The sequence below is a fragment of the Trichomycterus rosablanca genome, chromosome 1 (genome assembly GCF_030014385.1).
Source record: "Trichomycterus rosablanca isolate fTriRos1 chromosome 1, fTriRos1.hap1, whole genome shotgun sequence".
Taxonomy (NCBI): Eukaryota; Metazoa; Chordata; class Actinopteri; order Siluriformes; family Trichomycteridae; genus Trichomycterus; species Trichomycterus rosablanca.
Window position 1 is genome coordinate 58916849 of NC_085988.1, and position 23860 is coordinate 58940708.

Consider the following 23860-nt stretch of genomic DNA (forward strand, 5'->3'; position numbering starts at 1 on the left):
GCGGTGCAGTGACTGTTCTTACCTAAACTGGATACAAGCTGCGATGGAACCTGAAACCATTATTAAACTCATATGCGCCAACAGAGGCTCTATGATCTACGATGAACTGATTTCGAACTTTAACTGTGACGTCGATGGTGTTATTGAAAGAAACGAATGGTTCGTGATCGCTTGGCTAAATGGACAGAAAACTGTGATCGCCAGAAGCGAGGTGAAGCTGTGCAGGGCGAAGGATTGTAACGGGTGCATGAAATTACACCTCTGTAAATTTTACTTGTTCGGTGACTGTCGGTACGGCAGAGGAAGGTAAGTGACCCTGCTAAAGTTAGTTTTACATATGTTGGACATTCACCTGACATTCGAGTTTTATTCTTCTTGTTCTCGACCAGTTTTACTCTGCAGTCTATTCCAATCAAATCTATTCCAAAAGTTCCTTTGTTAATTAACATAGTTAATATTATTTCTTAAACGCAAGGTTCATCTGCTTTGTAGAACTAAGGGAGCGTCTAAAAAGTGCATAAAGCGAAACACTTGTTTACAACACTATAATGCTACTTGTAGTAGTTACCTAGCGATATGTTTCAATAAATATAGCTGTATTACAGAATAAATACCCTACCATATGGGTACTGTAATAAATTATATGTGAAAAATTGTTAAAATAAAATAAAAAATGTACATTTTATTTTTCACTTTGATTGTTCACAACACTTCTTCCTCTTTTTCTTTTACTAAACCAGTGGCCACCAAGTGAGCTGGTAACTTAAAAGAAACACACAGGTTCCAAAATAAACACAACCTAGACTGTGAAACTATACAAGACTTATGAGTCTCTAAACACAACCTCGACTGTGAAACTATACAAGACTTATGAGGCTATAAACACAACCTCGACCGTGAAACTATACAAGATTTATAAGTCTCTAAACACAACCTCGACCGTGAAACTATACAAGCCTTATAAGTCTCTAAACACAACCTCGACCGTGAAACTATACAAGCCTTATAAGTCTATAAACACAACCTCGACTGTGAAACTATACAAGACTTATAAGTCTCTAAACACAACCTCAACTGTGAAACTATACAAGCCTTATAAGGCTATAAACACAACCTCGACTGTGAAACTATACAAGACTTATGAGGCTATAAACACAACCTCGACTGTGAAACTATACAAGCCTTATAAGTCTATAAACACAACCTCGACTGTGAAACTATACAAGACTTATGTCTCTAAACACAACCTCAACTGTGAAACTATACAAGCCTTATAAGGCTATAAACACAACCTCGACTGTGAAACTATACAAGACTTATGAGGCTATAAACACAACCTCGACTGTGAAACTATACAAGCCTTATAAGTCTATAAACACAACCTCGACTGTGAAACTATACAAGACTTATGTCTATAAACACAACCTCGACTGTGAAACTATACAAGACTTATAAGGCTATAAACACAACCTCGACCGTGAAACTATACAAGACTTATAAGGCTATAAACACAACCTCGACTGTGAAACTATACAAGACTTGTGAGGCTATAAACACAACCTCGACTGTGAAACTATACAAGCCTTATAAGTCTATAAACACAACCTCGACTGTGAAACTATACAAGACTTATAAGTCTATAAACACAACCTCGACTGTGAAACTATACAAGACTTATAAGGCTATAAACACAACCTCGACCGTGAAACTATACAAGACTTATAAGGCTATAAACACAACCTCGACCATGAAACTATACAAGATTTATAAGTCTCTAAACACAACCTCGACTGTGAAACTATACAAGACTTATAAGGCTATAAACACAACCTCGACTGTGAAACTATACAAGCCTTATAAGTCTATAAACACAACCTCGACTGTGAAACTATACAAGACTTATAAGACTATAAACACAACCTCGACTGTGAAACTATACAAGACTTATGTCTATAAACACAACCTCGACTGTGAAACTATACAAGCCTTATAAGTCTATAAACACAACCTCGACTGTGAAACTATACAAGCCTTATAAGTCTATAAACACAACCTCGACTGTGAAACTATACAAGCCTTATAAGTCTATAAACACAACCTCGACTGTGAAACTATACAAGACTTATAAGGCTATAAACACAACCTCAACCGTGAAACTATACAAGACTTATAAGTCTATAAACACAACCTCGACTGTGAAACTATACAAGACTTATGAGGCTATAAACACAACCTCGACCGTGAAACTATACAAGATTTATAAGTCTCTAAACACAACCTCGACCGTGAAACTATACAAGCCTTATAAGTCTATAAACACAACCTCGACTGTGAAACTATACAAGACTTATAAGACTATAAACACAACCTCGACTGTGAAACTATACAAGACTTATGTCTATAAACACAACCTCGACTGTGAAACTATACAAGCCTTATAAGTCTATAAACACAACCTCGACTGTGAAACTATACAAGACTTATAAGTCTATAAACACAACCTCGACTGTGAAACTATACAAGACTTATAAGACTATAAACACAACCTCGACTGTGAAACTATACAAGACTTATGTCTATAAACACAACCTCGACTGTGAAACTATACAAGCCTTATAAGTCTATAAACACAACCTCGACTGTGAAACTATACAAGCCTTATAAGTCTATAAACACAACCTCGACTGTGAAACTATACAAGACTTATGTCTATAAACACAACCTCGACTGTGAAACTATACAAGCCTTATAAGTCTATAAACACAACCTCGACTGTGAAACTATACAAGCCTTATAAGTCTATAAACACAACCTCAACTGTGAAACTATACAAGACTTAGAAGTCTCTAAACACAACCTCGACTGTGAAACTATACAAGACTTATAAGGCTATAAACACAACCTCAACTGTGAAACTATACAATAATTATAGGTCTCTAAACACAACCTCAACTGTGAAACTATACAATAATTATAGGTCTATAAACACAACCTCAACTGTGAAACTATACAAGACTTATAAGTCTTGTGTAGTTTCGCAGTTGAGGTTGTGTTTATTTTGGAACCTGTGTGTTTCTTTGAAGTTACCAGCTCACTTGGTGGCCAATGGTTTAGTGATTAGCCAGCTAGCTAGCTATTGCTGATTTATTGCTAGTCACTGGAGTTGGCTTGTTGGGTACAATTGTTTTATTTGTTGGGCGATTAGTTTTATTCAGTTAGTTAGGTAAATCTTCCAGTATTGATAGGTGGCTCGGCAACTCCCTAAAAGTTCAATGCTGTCGTTTCTTTTGTTCCTTCTCAAAATTATACTACACCCTTATCTATACAGCCTATTTAAAAACCAAATGTTGTTGCCCGCATAAATAATTCAAACGCCCAAAGATGACGTCCTTGAAACTAAGAGAGGAGGTTCAGAACTCCACCAGAGCTCAAACCGCCAGGGTGAGACTTGCCCTTATTGCGCATGCACCAATTTCTGTTAGAGAATGTGCTGCCATTTTACAACCCCAAATCAGAAAATGTTGGGACAGTAGGGACAATGCAAATAAAAGAAAAATGCAGAGTTTCTTACATTTACTTTGACTTTTATTTGATTGCAGACAGTTTGAACCGGAGATATTTTGTCTGCTTGACATTTCATTTGTTAATATACCTCCATTCCTGTATTTCAGGCTTGCAACACATTCCAAAAAAAGTTGGGACGGGGGCAATTTAGGGCTAGTAATTAGGTAAAAACTAAATAATGATGTGATTCCAAACAGGTGATGTCAACAGGTGATTGTAATCATGGTTTGGTACAAAAGCAGCATCCAGGAAAGGAGTCTTTGATGGGCAAAGATGATCAGAGGATCTCCAGTTTGTCAACAAATGCATGAGAAAATTATTGAAATGTTTAAAAACAATGTACCTCAAAGAAAGATTGGAAGGGATTTGCATATTTCTCCTTCTACAGTGCATAATATCATTAAATGATTCAAGGAATCAGGAGGAATTTCCGTGCATAAAGGTCAAGGGCGCAAGCTTAGGCTGGACGCCCGTGATCTCCGATCCCTCAGACGGCACTGCATCAAGAACCGCCACTCAACAATAACTGATATAACCACATGGGTGAGGGATTACTTTGGCAAACCTTTGTCAAGCACTACAATACAGAGTTACATTCACAAATACCACTTAAAACTTTACTGTGCAAAAAAGAAGCCTTATGTTAACCATGTCCAGAAGCGGCGATGGCTTCCCTGGGCTTGGAGGCATCTCAGATGGACCATCACACAGTGGAAACATGTATTATGGTCAGTTTAATCAGCATTCCAGGTCTTTTTTTGGGGAAAAATGGACACCGTGTGCTCCGGACCAAAGACGAAAAGGACCATAGAGACTGTTATCAGCAAGTCCAAAAGCCAGAGTCTGTCATGGTATGGGGCTGTGTCAGTGCCCTTGGCAAAGGTCATTTACACTTCTGTGATGGCAGCATTAATGCAGAAAAGTACATTGAGATCTTAGAGCAACATATACGTCTTTTAGATGTGGTGAAAAGTAATGGCAACATTACAAAGTGGTAAATGCTTTACTGTCCCAACTTTTTTTGGAATGTGTTGTGCTGAAATGCAGGAATGGATGTTTATTAATAAATTAAATGAAGTTGAGCAGATAAAACATGAAATATCTCAGGTTCATCCTGTCTGCAATCAAATAAAAGTCAAAGTAAATGTAAGAAACTCTGTGTTTTTCTTTTATTATTATTTGCATTTTTCATGCTGTTTCTTTTAGTCTAGGATCAGAACTAATCAAGTTCCTGAAACCTGGCCTCAAGGGTTAAAAGTTTCTTGTGTCTGTAGTAAATTGCAGGATATATGGGTGACTTTGAATGTTGTTAAACATAACAGCAGTGGGCTTGAGTAGTGAATCACGGTTCACCATCTGGCAGGGTGAAAGATTAATATGGATTTAGCCAATAGCTCTACCTGCCTGTGTGCATAGTGTAAACTTTATAGTTTTATTAAGATGAACCAGAGATATCATGAAAAGCTGCTTGCTTTTAACCTTGTGGCAACTGTTTAAGCATGGCAATCCCCAGTGCTCAAAGAGAGGTTAATAAAGAAATAGTTTGGTGTAAAACACCTTGGAGAACATGACCCTTTTGGTATGGAACAAACATGGCAAGCCATGTTTTATGGTTCAACAATAGTACCTGACTTTTGTATTCTATTTTCTGCTCTTATACTGAAGAATCAGGCTTAGTTTAGAAAATATATGTTAATGATGAGCATTAAACAAGCAGAAATTATACAAAAACTTTACCATCACAAAAATATACAATAAAAATTCAAGTCCACTGTTAAAAACACCACGTTAAAGTGCTCACACCAAGTCTTGTTGTAAGTATGTGTTATCAGAGCTGCAATTCCATTTAATTACTGTAATTTCTAGCTTACATGCTAATAATGATTCTGAACACAATCTTTACTCCATGTAGAACCTTATATTGTCCTATTGACAATAAATTCACATTTTACCAGTAACAGTCTGACTCACTGTAAAAAAAAACACTTAATGTAGGCTCCACATGATGTATTTTTTCCGAATTATTTAAAACTGCTACATTGTGATAAAAAATTGCAACACGATTCCTGATGACCGGGTTTGCTTCTTGTTTTTTTTCCCCCCTGATATGCCATTTTATTCCCAACTTCTAAAGACAGGGTGAATTGGTTGCACTAATTTACCCTTGTGAGTGAGTATGTGTCGTCCTGCCATGGGCTGGTGTTCCTGCTTTGCACCCATTATTTTCAGGTGGCACTGGACCTAACATGACCCTAACCAGAATGAAGCACTTAATAAAAGTAAATAAATTAAAATGGTAAATCAATCTAAAACCTTTTCAATCTAGAATTAAGATTGATCTCTTTTTGAAAAAGTGTAAATAGGGTCTAAAATCTCTTTTGTTTAGTAAATTAAGTAACATGTATTTAAATATCAATGTCAGTGTTTGTGGGATGATAAACCATTTGTGCATATGGCTTTTTGTGCATATGTTTTTTACATACTGTATGATACATATGATTTCTATTACTATTGTAAACATAAACTTTTTTACATTGTAGACGAGGATGCCGATTCAGCCATGACCTGACATCAGAGCAAAATGCCAAAGTTCTGAAACAATATGGCCTAAGTCAGCTGAACAAAGAAGAGCTATGTGTCCTACTGCTCCAGAGTGACACCATACTACCTCCGGTAAACCCCTAGCATTTTTTTTGTTTATCATTTTATTACTCAGACTTACCTCATTAGGGTAAAGTAGGTTCTCAGCAACTCCCTTGCTGAATGTAAGAGTATGTGGGGAAGGAGATCCTAGCACTCGAGGAGCATGGTCTACTAGCAAACCAACACAGTGCTTCGGCTCCTATTTTACATTTTAGGTCTGTTCCAATCAATTGGCTGTTCCTTCAAAATCCCCAGAACATCTCTGCAGAATAGTTCATCACTCTTATAGTCCTGGTACAAACCCACTGGAGTTCCACGCCTCTGTCTATCCCCTTGTTGGGCTCTGAGTTGGGAGTAGGAGTGATGAAATGTGAGACGTTAACATGGAACCAAAACAAAACCCAAAAGAAAGATGACCGATCAAGACCTGGAAACAGAATTGCTGACACGCCTTGCCATTGGCACGTAGCTCAACAACTTGAAGAAGTTGATCCTAATCAAGTAACCAACAAAGCTGTGACTATTTTTATACAGAAGGGCATGTTTGGGGTAGCTGGGATGGTAAAGGACGCTCGACAGATCAGAGTGGTGTGCATGAGGAAGGTTCAAGTAGAAAATCTAATTTGTTCAAACATACAGAAATAACAAGTGTGAATAGTAAAAACAAGCATGTTCAAAACAAAAAGAGCCAAAAAATTATGTGGATATGTACCCAAAGAGCAAAGGTTGAAGTAGCTGTAGATGTTTTGTAAAACACAATAAAAGAAGAATCTGTGGTTTGTAAATTTTTATACATTTTTATTTTACTGACAAAAGTAGAAAGATTTTCAATGTTTTCACTAATCAACTGTATTCTGTAAAAATAAACATATTCTAAATATTAATCCACCCTTACTGACAAACACTTGGAAGCTGCTTGAGAATTGGCATCAGCAGCTATTGTCCAGACTACATAAACCTGGCTGACACCATTCAGTGCAAATCATCAGAATAAGGTTAGTGTGATTTTCAGTCGCTTGTCCTGTAAAGCTGGATATCAATATGGGCAACTAAAGCACATTTAAAAAAGCTTCAGAGCTAAGTAGATGGTGATGACCTGTCGACTGAAATAGTAGATCTCAAGCCATGAAAGTGTGGGCACCCCGATCTACACAGATGGAGGCAAAGCCAAAAAACAAGTAGCTGTTGCTGCACATTACCCAGTCTACCGGCTGCACCATTGCACAACCCACTTACTACTTAATAAAATGATTATAACTTTGCTTGGTTTAAAAACACATACCTGCCATCAAAGGTGTCCAAAAATACATATACTTCATGCCTTTCTGGTCCTGAACCATCTGTTAATTGTAGCATTATTTACTGTCACTCTCTTGTCAGGTGTGCTTCTCCTACAACAATGGCACGGGTCCGTACGGGCGCTGCCAGGATGGCGAGAACTGCAAGAGGTTGCACATCTGTGAGAGATACCTGAGAGAGCCATGCCAGTGTCCGCGGGCACACGACTTCTATGAGCCCCATCCTCTGAAGACACTGCAGGACAGGGGTGTACCTACAGAGCTCATGCCGTCTATGAAGACTTTGTATTCAAACATCGAGGCTGTACGGAAAACGGTCAGAAACAAACCAGCTTACCATAATGCAAATCGTACAGCAAAAATGGACAAAAGCAGCGGCCAAAAAGACAGGAAAGACACCACTGGGCAGCAGCAGACTTCAAATAACTATGCTAATTCTGCAGGTAAATGTAACATCTGCTTTTTACATTCATTCTTTATAAAGAGAACCTGTTCAGTCTATGAAAGTCTACAGAGTAATTCATCTGTTGAAGTCGTGCTGGATGGGTTTCATGAATAATTGGGTCATTTTAAGTGAATGTTTTCAAGACTGTAACAATTATGACATATTTTCTAAATGTATTTAATGTTTTCAGAACATATTTACTTTTACAAATTTTATTTCCTTCCTACAAAAATCTTACACACTAGTTTACTCCATCTCTCTCTCCATCTCTTCAGTGTAATCACTCACTGTCCATTTTATCAGCTCCACTTACCATATAGAAGCACTTTGTAGTTCTACAATTACTGACTGTAGTCCATCTGTTTCTCTGCATGGTCAGGACTCTCCCAGGACCACCACAGAGTAGTTATTATTTAGGTGGTGGATGACTCTCAGCACTGCAGTGACACTGACATGGTGGTGGTGTGTTAGTGTGTGTTGTGCTGGTAAGAGTGGATCAGACACAGCAGCGCTGCTGGAGTTTTTAAATATCGTGTCCACTCATTGTCCACTGTTAATTAGACACTCCTTCCTAGTTGGTCCACCTTGTAGATGTAAAGTCAGAGACGATCGCTCATCTATTGCTGCTGTTTGTGTTGGTCATCTTCTAGACCTTCATCAGTGGTCACATGACGCTGCTCACGGGGCGCTGTTGGGTAGATATTTTTTGTTGGTGGACTATTCTCAGTCCAGCAGTGACAGTGAGGTGTTTAAAACGCCATCAGCATTGCTGTGTCTTATTCACTCATACCAGCACAACACACACTAACACACCACCACCATGTCAGTGTCACTGCAGTGCTGAGAATGACCCACCACCTAAATAATACCTACTCTGTGGTGGTCCTGTGGGTGTCCTGACCATTAAAGAACAGCATAAAAGGGGGATAACAAAGCATGCAGAGAAACAGATGGACTATCTAGACAGATTATATGTTGTAAAAGCCAGCGTTTGCTGTGATGGTGCTTGCAAGAGACTGAAATAATTAATAGTAGTGTACTACTCTGTGTAATACCTCCACCTCTGGCAGGTAAAAAGAAGCAAAGGGGCACATAATAGTCTGCAGCTCTCCTTGGTCTGGGTGGGGGGTCTTCAGACTAGATTAGGAAGACACAATGCAATCTAACTTCATTTTGAATGTACTTGAAGCCTGAGCAAGCCCTAAAAATTGTACTGAATTTTTGTTTTGTTTTGTTTTGTTTGTTTAGAGAAAACGGAGCTCTGCATGTACTTTGTCAAAGGTTTCTGCAAGCATGGTGGTAAGGCCATTGTTAGGAGATTTTAATAATTATGTGAATTAATAGTTATTTCTTTCTAAATAAAAACTTGGAAGCTTGTTTTCTTTCCTACAGAAAAATGCTTTAAAGAACACTCCAAAGTACCCTATAAATGGGAGGTAAATACTGGACTCTGGCAATCTATTTCTGACAATGAGGGGATAGAGAAAGATTACTGCAACCCAGCTAAAACACACAGGTAAACACAGTATTTTATATTTAGAATAGTTTATTTTGATTTTAACTGAATCATAATTATTTGACAGCCGCTCTGTATGTGGGCCGCTGAGAGAGTGAAAAATAAATTCTGTTTTAAATATTCCTGAATAATAATCCTGAAGTGTGCATTGGCCCACCACAGTATCCTCACTGCATGTCCATTGGCCAATCACAGAAATGTCCCTCCCCCAGGATAAACCGTAATCACAACCACCAGTTCAAAAAATACGTAGCAAATGAGTGCGAGATGGAGAAATGGTCGAAAAAGCGTAAAGGAGGTGAAGAAAAGTGCAGGAAACTGGACAACCTGTTTGGCAGTGAGGAACTACAGCATAGCCAGAGAGCACAAAGGGAAAAGTTAGTGTTCAGTGCCTCTGCTTCGTTAGTAATGCCGTTTAAGAAGATACTGTGGGCCCATCTCAAATGTCACCTATGCCCTACTTAGGGTACTTCCTAACAGTACAAAACATTTCTTTTAACAGTCACTGAATGATTAATAAGTAGTTATCTAAGCTACTGTTGGATACCAGGGGCTTTAAACCAGCCGTTTTAAGGAAAATTTTTGTGAAAGTTCTATTATGTCATGTCCAACATAGTGCACTACATAGGGCGGTGGATATAATTTGAGATTATTAATTAGTCTCTGCTCCTCAGAAAAAGTAAACACTATCTTGTCCTCTATAATACAGAAAGGAAAATGCAGTTGTTCAGGACATTTTAGAGTGATTATGTGCATAGCTCACATGGTTAATTTCCCTTGTCAACATATTAAAGTATTTACACATGCGATTTATTTCTTTGCTCATCGGAGCAATGTGCTAATTTGGAACAAACGTGAATCACATATGAATAAAAGTGCGAAAAAGCGTATTGTTAAAGGTTTAAAGACTGATTTTATTTCATGCGATTTAATAAGACAGGATGGGGAAATCCAATAGAACCATTTAAGAAACTGTACATTTTAAGAAATATTGTAGAAATTGTATTCTTTATGTAAATGGCGGTGATATGTGTGGCGCGATGTGCTTGTAGTTTGCTGGTCAAGAAAAAAGTCCAGGGCTGGATTTTGTTCCCAGTCCAGCCCTGGACACTTCTACCTAGTGGTTCCACCTTGTAGATGTAAAGTCAGAGACGATCGCTCATCTATTGCTGCGGTTTGGTCATCTTCTAGACCTTCATCAGTGGTCACAGGAAGCTGCCTACGGGGTGCTGTTGGTTGGATATTTTTTGTTGGTGAACTATACTCAATCCAGCAGTGACAGTGAGGTGTTTAAAAACTCCATCAGCGCTGCTGTGTCTTATCCACTCAAACCAGCACCATCTAGCACCACAAAATGGAGTCACATGAAATAAAATGATAAAAATAAAATGTCATGTTTACTTAATCCTGAGATACAGTGTATCACAAAAGTGAGTACACCTCTCACATTTCTGCAGATATTTAAGTATATCTTTTCATGGGACAACACTGACAAAATGACACTTTGACACAATGAAAAGTAGTCTGTGTGTAGCTTATATAACAGTGTAAATTTATTCTTCCCTCAAAATAACTCAATATACAGCCATTAATGTCTAAACCACCGGCAACAAAAGTGAGTACACCCCTAAGAGACTACACCCCTAAATGTCCAAATTGAGCACTGCTTGTCATTTTCCCTCCAAAATGTCATGTGATTTGTTAGTGTTACTAGGTCTCAGGTGTGCATAGGGAGCAGGTGTGTTCAATTTAGTAGTACAGCTCTCACACTCTCTCATACTGGTCACTGAAAGTTCCAACATGGCACCTCATGGCAAAGAACTCTCTGAGGATCTTAAAAGACGAATTGTTGCGCTACATGAAGATGGCCAAGGCTACAAGAAGATTGCCAACACCCTGAAACTGAGCTGCAGCACAGTGGCCAAGATCATCCAGCGTTTTAAAAGAGCAGGGTCCACTCAGAACAGACCTCGCGTTGGTCGTCCAAAGAAGCTGAGTGCACGTGCTCAGCGTCACATCCAACTGCTGTCTTTGAAAGATAGGCGCAGGAGTGCTGTCAGCATTGCTGCAGAGATTGAAAAGGTGGGGGGTCAGCCTGTCAGTGCTCAGACCATACGCCGCACACTACATCAAATTGGTCTGCATGGCTGTCACCCCAGAAGGAAGCCTCTTCTGAAGTCTCTACACAAGAAAGCCCGCAAACAGTTTGCTGAAGACATGTCAACAAAGGACATGGATTACTGGAACCATGTCCTATGGTCTGATGAGACCAAGATTAATTTGTTTGGTTCAGATGGTCTCAAGCATGTGTGGCGGCAATCAGGTGAGGAGTACAAAGATAAGTGTGTCATGCCTACAGTCAAGCATGGTGGTGGGAATGCCATGGTCTGGGGCTGCATGAGTGCAGCAGGTGTTGGGGAGTTACATTTCATTGAGGGACACATGAACTCCAATATGTACTGTGAAATACTGAAGCAGAGCATGATCCCCTCCCTCCGGAAACTGGGTCGCAGGGCAGTGTTCCAGCATGATAATGACCCCAAACACACCTCTAAGACGACCACTGCTTTATTGAAGAGGCTGAGGGTAAAGGTGATGGACTGGCCAAGCATGTCTCCAGACCTAAACCCAATAGAACATCTTTAGGGCATCCTCAGGCGGAAGGTGGAGGAGCGCAAAGTCTCGAATATCCGCCAGCTCCGTGATGTCGTCATGGAGGAGTGGAAAAGCATTCCAGTGGCAACCTGTGAAGCTCTGGTAAACTCCATGCCCAGGAGAGTTAAGGCAGTTCTGGGAAATAATGGTGGCCACACAAAATATTGACACTTCAGGAACTTTCACTAAGGGGTGTACTCACTTTTGTTGCCGGTGGTTTAGACATTAATGGCTGTATATTGAGTTATTTTGAGGGAAGAATAAATTTACACTGTTATATAAGCTGCACACAGACTACTTTTCATTGTGTCAAAGTGTCATTTTGTCAGTGTTGTCCCATGAAAAGATATACTTAAATATCTGCAGAAATGTGAGGGGTGTACTCACTTTTGTGATACACTGTAAATACATGTCATCATTTTCTTTCATTCTGTATTTTTGTGTCTTTTAAAGCTCTGGAATTAATTTTGATACATTGACATTTGGATCTTACCCTGTGCGGCGTCTCTCTACTGTGTCCTCGGTGCTCCAACCCACTTTTATCCTTACTACTAACTGGGCATGGTACTGGGAGGATGAATATGGCAATTGGATCCAGTATGCATCATCAGTAAGTAACACTGATTTCTAAAACTTTGTTTACAGTGTATTTGATATAAAACTTTTAGTTATTAATTAAAATTGTATTTTGAATAGAAATGCATTGATATACTAATACGATAGTATTTTATAATGAGAAAATCTGAAGTAGTTGTACTTTGTGTTGAATTTCTACCACTATAAGCAGTGTAAATAAACAACCTAAGGCTGAGAACAAAATGTTCTACCTTAAATCGGGGAAAAAGTTAGTATGGAATATGCAAATTTACTTTGATTATGTAATTGCAGACCGTATTAATTATGTTTGGTCAACTTAATTTAATGAGTTAATTAAAATCCATTCCTGCATTTCAGGCCTACAACACATTCCAAAAAGTTGGGAATTTACTATTTAGTAATGTTGCCATTCCTTCTCACAACACTATCACAAGACATTTTGGCACTAAGAATACCAAGCGATGAAGTGTTTCAGGTGTTATTTTGTGTATTTATCTTGAAAACATGTCTTTAGGGTTTTCTTTGCCACATTTTGTATTTAAAAATTCTGGCCAGTCCAGTACCCGTACCCTCTTCTTCCGCAGCCATGCCTTTGTAATGTGTGCAGCATGTGGTTTTGCATTGTCTTGTTGAAAAATGCATGGACGTCCCTGGAAAAGATGACGTCTTGAAGGCAGCATATGTTGCTCTAAGATCTCAATGTACATTTCTGTATTGATGCTGCAATCACAGAAGTGTAAATTACCTTTGCCAAGGGCACCGACTCAGCCCCACACCATGACAGACCCTGGCTTTTGGACTTGTTGCTGATAACAATCTGGATGGTCCCGAAATAATTATTTGTCTGACCACAATACACATTTTTACTCTGTGATGGTCCATTCCAGATGCTTCTGAGCCCAGACAATTTCTGCTTCTGGACATGGTTAACATAAGGCTTCTTTTTTGCAAAATTAAGTTTTAAATAGAATTTGTGAAAGTAACTCAGTATTGTAGTGCTTGACAAAGGTTTGCTTAAGTAATTCACTGCCCATGTAGTTATATCAATTATACATGAATGACGGTTCTTTATGCAGTGCACATAATTATTTATTTTTATTTTATTTTTTACCTTATTACTGGCACTTACTTACTTTAGGAATGTGTTGCAGGCCTGACATGCAGGAATGGATGTTTAATAATAAATGAAATGAAGTTCACCAGACCAAACAAAATATATTGGGTTCATCCTGTCTGCAATCAAATAAAAGTCAAAGTAACACTAATATCAAGGCAGGAACACACCTTGCCATGGTGCCAGTTTATTGCAGGGAGACACACCTTTGCTCACTCACTCCACTTCATGCCACAAGTGATTTTGAGTTCTATTTCTGCCAGTGCTGCAGTCCTCCATGGCGAGGAGTCAAATAAAACATTGTCCAACCTGCTTTGTGGGTCAAAGGATGGCATTTATGTTTCCCCTATCGATTACATTGGCACTACTTGGTCTCACTCAGCTGTCTTGACATAAAAGACTAATATCATATTACAAAAAAGCTTTTTTTTCATTTCTGCCATAGATGGAGACAAGGTTGGTTAACCTACCCCAAAGCTTGTTTACACCTAATAAATTTTTACACTATATTAATTAGAGATGCATGAGTACCGATACTGGTACCGGGTATTTGCCTGATACCGCGCTCATTAACTTGTACTCATACTCGCAAACGAGGCTCCGATACTAAACATCCGATACCGTGTGCCTAGTGCACGTTGCTGCGTCAGATATCTGATCTGAGATGTGCGACTGGGAATGAGTGACATGTCGAACAGCCAATGAGAACGCAGGATATGGTGTGAGGGGAAACGCAGGAGAGGAGTGTAAACAGGTGGGACAGGGGATAATATAGTTTATATCAGAATACACCGGCACACACACACGTTTTACAGTATTTCTGACCTGATCGTTCTCCACAAAACATAACAACACAACACCAACATTGCAAACATATTTATTAACCTCCAACTCACTACAGAACAATCCATGCTCTTTGTTTGGCGTTTGGTAACCAGCCACCGCATGCAACGTTAGCTGCGGGTTAGCGCTGGGCTAACGTTCACTGTGCAGCAGCTTCTTAAGTCAAAAGCTTCAAGCAGATTCCCCACAACTGCTTTGGCTGAGCGGGTTAAGCTACGGCTTTGTTGTTCCCCTCAGCATCGGTTCGAATCTGCGCGTTTGACAGTATCGCCCTTCTATCTTTCTTTGTCGCTCTGGCTCCTTCCCAGCCAGATCGCGCTGGTGACATGGCCGGAGTGGCTTTATTATAAGCCTGTTTTTGCTCCGGCTCCTTCCCAGCCAGATCGCGCTGGTGACGTGGCCGGAGTGGCTTTATTATAAGCCGTTTTGGCTCCGGCTCCTTCCCAGCATAGCTAGTGCTGGTGACAATGCCGGAGTGGCTTTCATTATAAGCCGTTTTGCTCCGGCTCCTTCCCAGCATAGCTAGTGCTAGTGACAATGACTGAACAGCTTTTATATAAAGCTGTATTTTGTTATATTTTGTTTTGTTTGTTTTCTCATTGACTGGCTTACCGGTGCGCCGGCACCCACAGCGCTCCTTATACTCATGGCTAAATGGCGCGGTGAGTTAAGCGAACGCCTCACTCCTGAGCGATCCGGGTTCGTGCCCCGCGCTTCCCCTTTCCTTGTGTGGTTTTTTTTTTTTTCTTTTTCAGTTGCAGCGCCAGCAGCTTCGTTCGGGGTTCACCGCCCCGTTCCCGTTATTTTCCCCTTTTATGTTGTCTTTTGTTTACTATTATTTACTGTTAAATAAAAATATGATTTGAATTATGATTTGCTCTCCGCATCTTTGGGTCCTTCCTCTCCCCTCATAACAGGTATCAGCAAGTACAAAAATACATGTACTTGTACTTGTACTCGGTTGGGAAAAAATGGTATTGATGCATCCCTAATATTAACATTCTCAGACATTAGATGTACTTTCTGTACCAAATCTTAATAGATTACAATGTAATAATAATGGTAATAAATCAAATTATGTGTTGGATCATGCAGTATTGTATTGTGAAAAGTAGATTTTAGACACGGTACAACATATGAATTGCTGCTATACTATATTTACAATTATCTGTAGTATTTTTCCATACAAGTTTAAGAATGCATACAACATGTCTTTTTTATCTCATACAGAATGGAGGTCACAATTTGGCTTCCATCAACAGGGAAGACTTAGAGCAAAAATTTTTAGAGAACAACAAAGCAGAATTGGAGTTTACAGCTGGATCACAAACTTATATACTCAGCTTTCAAGGTACATTTACATGCTCTGCTCTGGTGTTTTTATTTTACTTTGTTCCTCCCAATGAAGTCCTACAGTCTAGCCGGAAAGTCTGCACACCCCTTTCACCTTCTCAGTTTTATTATGTTACAGACCCATTCTAAAATAGATCAAGTTATTTTTTTGCCTCAAACATCTACACACAATCACCAATAATTAAGAAGTGAAAACAGGGTTTTGAAAATATGCAATTGTATTTTACTGACAAAAATTGTTTATTTAGGGGTTACATATCTATACACACCCTTAGCCTGATACTTGGTTGACGCACCTTTGGCAGCAATTACAGCTTCAAGGCATCTTGGGAAAGAAGCTACAAGCTTGGCACACTTGTTTCTGGACATTTTTGCCCGTTCCTCTTGGCATATCCTTGCAAGCACCATCAGGTTGGTTGGGGAGCTCCATCAGGTTGGTTGGGGTCACAGACTTTCTCAGAAGCCACTCCTTTGTTCTCCTGGCTGTGTGCTTCGTGTCATTGTCCTGTTGGAAGGCCCAGAGTGCTCTGCAGCAGGTTTTCTTCAAGGATCTCTGTGTACTTAGCTGCAATAATCTTTCCCTCTATCAGGACTAGTCACCCCGGTCCTGCTGCTGAAAAACATCCCCACATCATGATGCTGCCACCACCATGCTTCACTGTAGGGATGGCATTAGCCAGGTGATAAGCGGTGACTGGTTTCCTCCAGATGTGACGTTTGGTATTCAGGCCAGAAAGTTCAATTTTGGTTTCATCAGACCAGAGAATTTTGTTTCTCATGGTTTGAGAGTCCTCTAGGTGCCTTTTGGCAAACTTTAAGCGGGCTGTCATGTGCCTTTTACTAAGGAGTGGCTTCTGTCTGGCCACTCTACCATAAAGGCGTGATTTGTGGAGTGCTGCCTGGATGGTTGATCTTCTGATCTCCACAAGGATATGCTGGAGCTGTCTGAGTGATCCTCGGGTTCCTGCTCACTTCCCTGGCCAAGGCCCGTCTTCCCCTATCGCTCAGTTTGGCCGGGTGGCCAGGTCTAGGAAGATTTTTGGTGGTTCCAAACTTCTTCCATTTACGAATGATGGTGGCCACTGTGCTCTTTGGGGCCTGTAAAGCTGCAGCAATTTTTCTGTAACCTTCTCCAGATCTATGCCTTGACACAATCCTGTTTCTGAGGTCTGCAGATAATTCCTTTGACCCCATGGCTTGGAGTTTGCTCTGATATGCACTGTTAACTGAGGGACCTTATATAGACAGGTGTTGGCAATCCCCAGTTATGTCCAATCAATTGAATTCCAGTTGACTCCAGTTAAATTGTAGAAACATCTCAAGCAGTATCAGTGAAAACAAAATGCACCTCAGCTCATATCAAAGGGTGAGCACACCTTATTACATATGATATTTTACATTTAGATTTTTAATAAATTAGCACAAATGTCTAAAAACCTGCTTTCACTTGGTTATTGTGGGCTATTTTGTGTAGAATTTTGTGACAAAAAATGAACTCAATCTATTATAGAATGAGTCTGTAATGTAATAAAACATGGAGAAGGTGAAAGGGGTGTGCAGACATTCCGGCTTGACTGTATGTGCATGCTTATTAAAACAACTAATAATATTTTTGTTAATATCATTTACCATATGTCAAATTTATCTTCTTTTTTAGATATGCTACAAACAAACAAGCGCTATGGAACCAAAAAGCTTGTAAAGCGTCGACCTACATTTGTGTCTGCAGCAGATGCTCAAAGAATCAGAACAAGGTAGGAACATGAGGCAATTTTCAATTATTTTATTAAATCTAAAATGTTAAACTAAAACATAATAACATAGTCATAAGCATCACTATGCAACCTGAGCAATTGTTTTGGTTTTTGTTTCCAGCAAACCAGCTCCTGCCAACCAGATGAAATCTCTGCCAAGTCACTGGAATAAGGCACTGACACCTGAAACTGGTTATAAGGTAATTTTAGTGCATGCAACACACACAATGTCCTGATAAAATACTCTGATGGACTATTTTTGACCCTGAGGTGAATTGGTAACAGATGAGGGTATCATAATTGGGTATAAAATGAGGATCCATCAAAGACTCAGACAATATCCGGGCTTGGGACCGGCACTACAATGCACTGGTTTATGCATCCTAGCGACCGGGTACCTATAGGACAATTTAGTGTCTCCAATTAGCCTGGCTACATGTTTTTGGACTGTGGAAGGAAACCGGAGCGCTCAGAGGAAACCCACGCAGACATGGGGAGAACATGCAAACTCCACACAGACAGGACCCAGACCGCCCCACCTGGGGATTGAACCCAGGACCTTCTTGCTGTGAGGCGACAGTGCTACCCACAGTGCCCAGGTGTTTCACCATCTACCCTACATAACAATGTGAAAAGATTTAAGAAATCTAGAGAAATGTCAGTTTGTGTAGGGCAAGGTCAGAAACGACAGTTGAATGTGTGTGACCTTCCAGCCCTCAGACAACACTGCATGAGAAAGTGGCATGCTATTATGTGCATCAGTGCTGATGGAAGGGGTGACCTGCTTATATATATACAGTGTATCACAAAAGTGAGTACACCCCTCACATTTCTGCAAATATTTCATTATATCTTTTCATGGGACAACACTATAGACATGAAACTTGGATATAACTTAGAGTAGTCAGTGTACAGCTTGTATAGCAGTGTAGATTTACTGTCTTCTGAAAATAACTCAACACACAGCCATTAATGTCTAAATAGCTGGCAACATAAGTGAGTACACCCCACAGTGAACATGTCCAAATTGTGCCCAAATGTGTCGTTGTCCCTCCCTGGTGTCATGTGTCAAGGTCCCAGGTGTAAATGAGGAGCAGGGCTGTTAAATTTGGTGTTTTGGGTACAATTCTCTCATACTGACCACTGGATAATCAACATGGCACCTCATGGCAAAGAACTCTCTGAGGATGTGAGAAATAGAATTGTTGCTCTCCACAAAGATGGCCTGGGCTATAAGAAGATTGCTAACACCCTGAAACTGAGCTACAGCATGGTGGCCTAGGTCATACAGCGGTTTTCCAGGACAGGTTCCACTCGGAACAGGCTTCGCCAGGGTCGACCAAAGAAGTTGAGTCCACGTGTTCGGCGTCATATCCAGAGGTTGGCTTTAAAAAATAGCCACATGAGTGCTGCCAGCATTGCTGCAGAGGTTGAAGACGTGGGAGGTCAGCCTGTCAGTGCTCAGACCATACGCCGCACACTGCATCAACTCGGTCTGCATGGTCGTCATCCCAGAAGGAAGCTGACGCACAAGAAAGCCCGCAAACAGTTTGCTGAAGACAAGCAGTCCAAGAACATGGATTACTGGAATGCCCTGTGGTCTGACGAGACCAAGATAAACTTGTTTGGCTCAGATGGTGTCCAGCATGTGTGGCGGCGCCCTGGTGAGAAGTACCAAGACAACTGTATCTTGCCTACAGTCAAGCATGGTGGTGGTAGCATCATGGTCTTGGGCTGCATGAGGGTTGCTGGCACTGGGGAGCTGCAGTTCATTGAGGGAAACATGAATTCCAACATGTACTGTGACATTCTGAAACAGAGCATGATCCCCTCCCTTCGAAAACTGGGCCTCATGGCAGTTTTCCAACAGGATAACGACCCCAAACACAACCTCCAAGATGACAACTGCCTTGCTGAGGAAGCTGAAGGTAAAGGTGATGGACTAAACCCAATTGAGCACCTGTGGCGCATCCTCAAGTGGAAGGTGGAGGAGTTCAAGGTGTCTAACATCCACCAGCTCCGTGATGTCATCATGGAGGAGTGGAAGAGGATTCCAGTAGCAACCTGTGCAGCTCTGGTGAATTCCATGCCCAGGAGGGTTAAGGCAGTGCTGGATAATAATGGTGGTCACACAAAATATTGACACTTTGGGCACAATTTGGACATGTTCACTGTGGGGTGTACTCACTTATGTTGCCAGCCATTTAGACATTAATGGCTGTGTGTTGAGTTATTTTCAGAGGACAGTAAATCTACACTGCTATACAAGTTGTACACTGACTACTCTAAGTTATATCCAAGTTTTATTTCTATAGTGTTGTCCCATGAAAAGATATAATAAAATATTTGCAGAAATGTGAGGGGTGTACTCACTTTTGTGATACACTGTATATATATATAAAGATACAAGTGATGTGGAGGCATATATTGAGATTTTATGCTGCCATCAGATCAGACTAAAGATGGTGGTCACACTCGCATATATTTAATGTACAGCCGCATAGCTTGTGGCTCACGGACACAAAAATAAAATGCAAACCAACCGCACTAGGACCATTACATAGAACATAAAACCAACAGAAATAACTACATGGAGACAGCAGATCACATCAAGTATAGCGTTGCAGGAAAGAAACCTGCTTACACCTGCTCCCCAGTGAACCTAGTGGAACTTGAGGAATTTTGTAAAGGGCAATGCTATGATACATGTTAACTACATATAATTTTAAATATCTTAAAAATACAAATAGAATAAGAAAAACAAAAATAAAATACAGAGATAAAGAGTATTATAAAGAGTATAATACTAATGCATTTTATATGATTTCAAGTATAGCCTTGCAATAAAGAAACCTGCTTACACCTGCTTCCCAGTGAACCTAATGGAACTTGAGGAATTTTGTAATGGAGTAATGGAACCAAATGATTTATTAAAACATGCAAAGAGACTTAATAGTTGTAAAATGTATAAAACATGATAAAATATTTTACTGCTTTAGCAATGTAAGTCCTTTGTCAGACTATTACATATCACATGGTGACAGTTATTTAAACACTGGTTGATATAAATCCTTTTTTCCCGTGTGTTTTGGCACTTGGATGGAACAGAGCATTTGTTATCAGTTGTTCATTGTCACAAGAAAAGGTAGTTGCATCAGAAATGAGTGGACGATAGAAATGGGGAAGTTGCCATACATTTTATTCATCCTATTAATCACATTGAACAGCCCTTGGATGAGCACACGGCAAATTATGTACAGTGGTACCTTGAAACTCGACGTCAACTGGTTCTGGTAGTTGCGTTGAGTTTTAAAGGCGTTGAGTTTCAAGGTATTTTTTTCCCATAAGGATGTATGGGACACCTGTTAATGCATTCCATGGCCCTGTGGAACTGCATATATTTTGGGCTAATGTAAAATAATGAGGTTGTTTTTGATACTTATACACTGACAGTAACACCGATAATATTAAAACACTGAAATACAGTTGAAAAACAGTTAAAATTTTATATAAAAATACACTAAAACCTGCACTTTACCTTTACTTCTTTATTGTTTTCTTATGCTTCCTAATCGTGGATGCTTGATCTTGGAATACCGTGTTCCGTTCAGTAAAAGCACATTCACATGAGAAGTGACAATACGGTATTCCAATTCCAAGATCAAGCATCCACGATTAAGAAGCACAAGGAAACAATAAAGAGGTAAAGGTAAAGTGCAGGTTTTATTGTATTTTTATATTTATTTTGATTAATTGTATTGTGTTTTTAAACTTGTACTAAAACAACGACCAATGAATTTCATTAGTGAAAAGAACTTATGAGCAGATTGAAATAATTAAGAGAAGTTTAGTGTTCCTGTGTCGTTCTTTTAGTACATTATTCCACGTTAAGCTTTATTTTTTTCAAGATGAGCGTTTTAGACCCAGAAAAGCTGATTCTCACAATTTCTCAGAACCCCCCACTATAACACAAGTTTATAAGTGATACAGTAAGGAAAGTACTGTGCAGCTAAACACAGAGTGGATTTTATTGTTTTTCGTCTCATATTTGCACTTTGATGACGTTTCACCGCACCGCTCAAGCCAAGCTCTGAACAAAGCTGCTGTTCATTGTTAGTTTGAAATTAAATGAATATTTTTTTAAAAAGGCTGAACACATCGAATTTAAGGGAACGTCAAGTTTAAGGGTACAAATTTCTTCCAGAAGTACGTCGAATTTCAAATCTTTCAGTTTAGTGGACGTTAAGTTACTGTACAAGTAGGCTACAGTCATGAATAGTCAAAAGTGAACAGAACATAATTTGCTCTGCTTTCTGTGTGAGCTCATGCTTGTGGCGTGAGCTGCACTATAAAAATATTGTCTGACTACATGTCTTGAAGGATACACGCACAGCTAAATGATGCCATTTTAGTGTACATTCTAAATTGTAGGGTATATTTTACTATATTTTCTTTTAGTTTTCATGTTTTAATTGCTTATCTCTCTTGTTTTAATTTCGTATTTCCCAAATTGTAGGGTATATTTTACAATATTTTCTTTTAATTTTTCACGTTCTTAATTTTTTATCTCTCTTGTTTGAATTTCATGTTCTCTTAATTGTAACTAAATGTTTGCAAGAAGTCTTTCTGAGATTCTAAATCTCGGGAATGTTTTAATGCTTTTAATAAATTTTTTTTTCCTTATGTAAAGCACTTTGAATTGCCACTGTGTATGAAAGGTGCTATACAAATAAACTTGCCTTGCCTTGCCATAAAGCTCTGACATTTCTGACATCATTTTGGATGGTAAAACTTTTACGAACCACCACAATCACATAAGCGTTTAAAAAGCACAGATGTTTTTACCATATGACTTTTGATATGACCTTCTCAACTTCATTATTTCCTTCTGTATGTATGTCTATACAGAGAGTGCCGCTTCAGAGTGATTCAAGTGAATACATGACAGTTCAGAGGCTCTTCAATAGCACCATGCACGGTTTTTCAATCCAGCAGATTGAAAGAGTTCAAAACAGATCTCTCTGGGAAGTGTTTCAGTGGTATGTGTACATGCTCTGTGCATGTAGTCTACATGATTTGTTACATTTATTTTATTAAATTAGTGAAAAAATAAATAATAAAACAACAAAGTATCTCTATATATAGAATGGTATTACTATGATACATATTAACTTCTGACTATTATACTATAAAATTGAAATAGAGTGCAAAAAGCAACATTAAAGTAAAATACAAAGAAATAAAGACAATTGTATACAATACTAATGCATTTTATATGATTTCAAATATAGCAGGAAATGAAATACTCACATTTCACATCTCTTGTATTGTTTTGAATCTTCAGGCAGAAGGATCACATGAAGAAGAATAACTCAGGAAGGGATGCTACAGAGAAACAGCTGTTTCATGGAACCGACTCTAAACACATAGATGCCATCTGCCTCAATAATTTTGACTGGAGAATTTGTGGCACTCATGGCACTGCCTACGGGAGAGGTAATTATCTGACGTATTTTTATCATTTAAATGACAACTATGAAGTATTTACTTTTGCATTATATTTTGCATTATGTTTTACATAAATTATACATTATATGTGGTATACACCGATCAGCCATAACATTAAAACCACCTCCTTGTTTCTACACTCACTGTCCATTTTATCAGCTCCACTTACCATATAGAAGCACTTTGTAGTTCTACAATTACTGACTGTAGTCTATCTGCTTCTCTACATACTTTTTTAGCCTGCTTTCACCCTGTTCTTCAATGGTCAGGACCCCCACAGAACAGGTATTATTTGGGTAGTGGGTCATTCTCAGCACTGTGTGTTAGTGTGTGTTGTGCTGGTATGAGTGGATTAGACAGTTTAAAAGTTTTTAAACACCTCACTGTCACTGCTGGACTGAGAATAGTCCACCAACTAAAAATATCCAGCCAACAGCGCCCCGTGGGCAGCGTCCTGTGACCACTAATGAAGGTCTAGAAGATGACCAACTCAAACAGCAGCAACAGGTGAGCGATCGTCTCTGACTTTACATCTACAAGGTGGACCAACTAGGTAGGGGTGTTTAATAG

General features: G+C 39.3%; 1 protein-coding gene across 1 annotated transcript in view; it reads left to right on the forward strand.

Moving 5' to 3' along the window:
* The window catches only part of si:ch73-252i11.1 (uncharacterized protein LOC553517 homolog), a 27145-nt gene continuing 3285 nt past the window's right edge, over positions 1–23860 (forward strand). Inside the window, exons 1-11 of the mRNA XM_062994692.1 lie at positions 1–306; positions 6105–6237; positions 7588–7948; positions 9199–9249; positions 9343–9466; positions 12575–12731; positions 15906–16026; positions 17686–17782; positions 17904–17982; positions 22691–22821; positions 23127–23278. Of these exons, the coding sequence (XP_062850762.1) occupies positions 44–306; positions 6105–6237; positions 7588–7948; positions 9199–9249; positions 9343–9466; positions 12575–12731; positions 15906–16026; positions 17686–17782; positions 17904–17982; positions 22691–22821; positions 23127–23278 (1669 nt within the window). The 5' untranslated portion in view covers positions 1–43. The remainder of the gene's footprint in view (positions 307–6104; positions 6238–7587; positions 7949–9198; positions 9250–9342; positions 9467–12574; positions 12732–15905; positions 16027–17685; positions 17783–17903; positions 17983–22690; positions 22822–23126; positions 23279–23860) is intronic.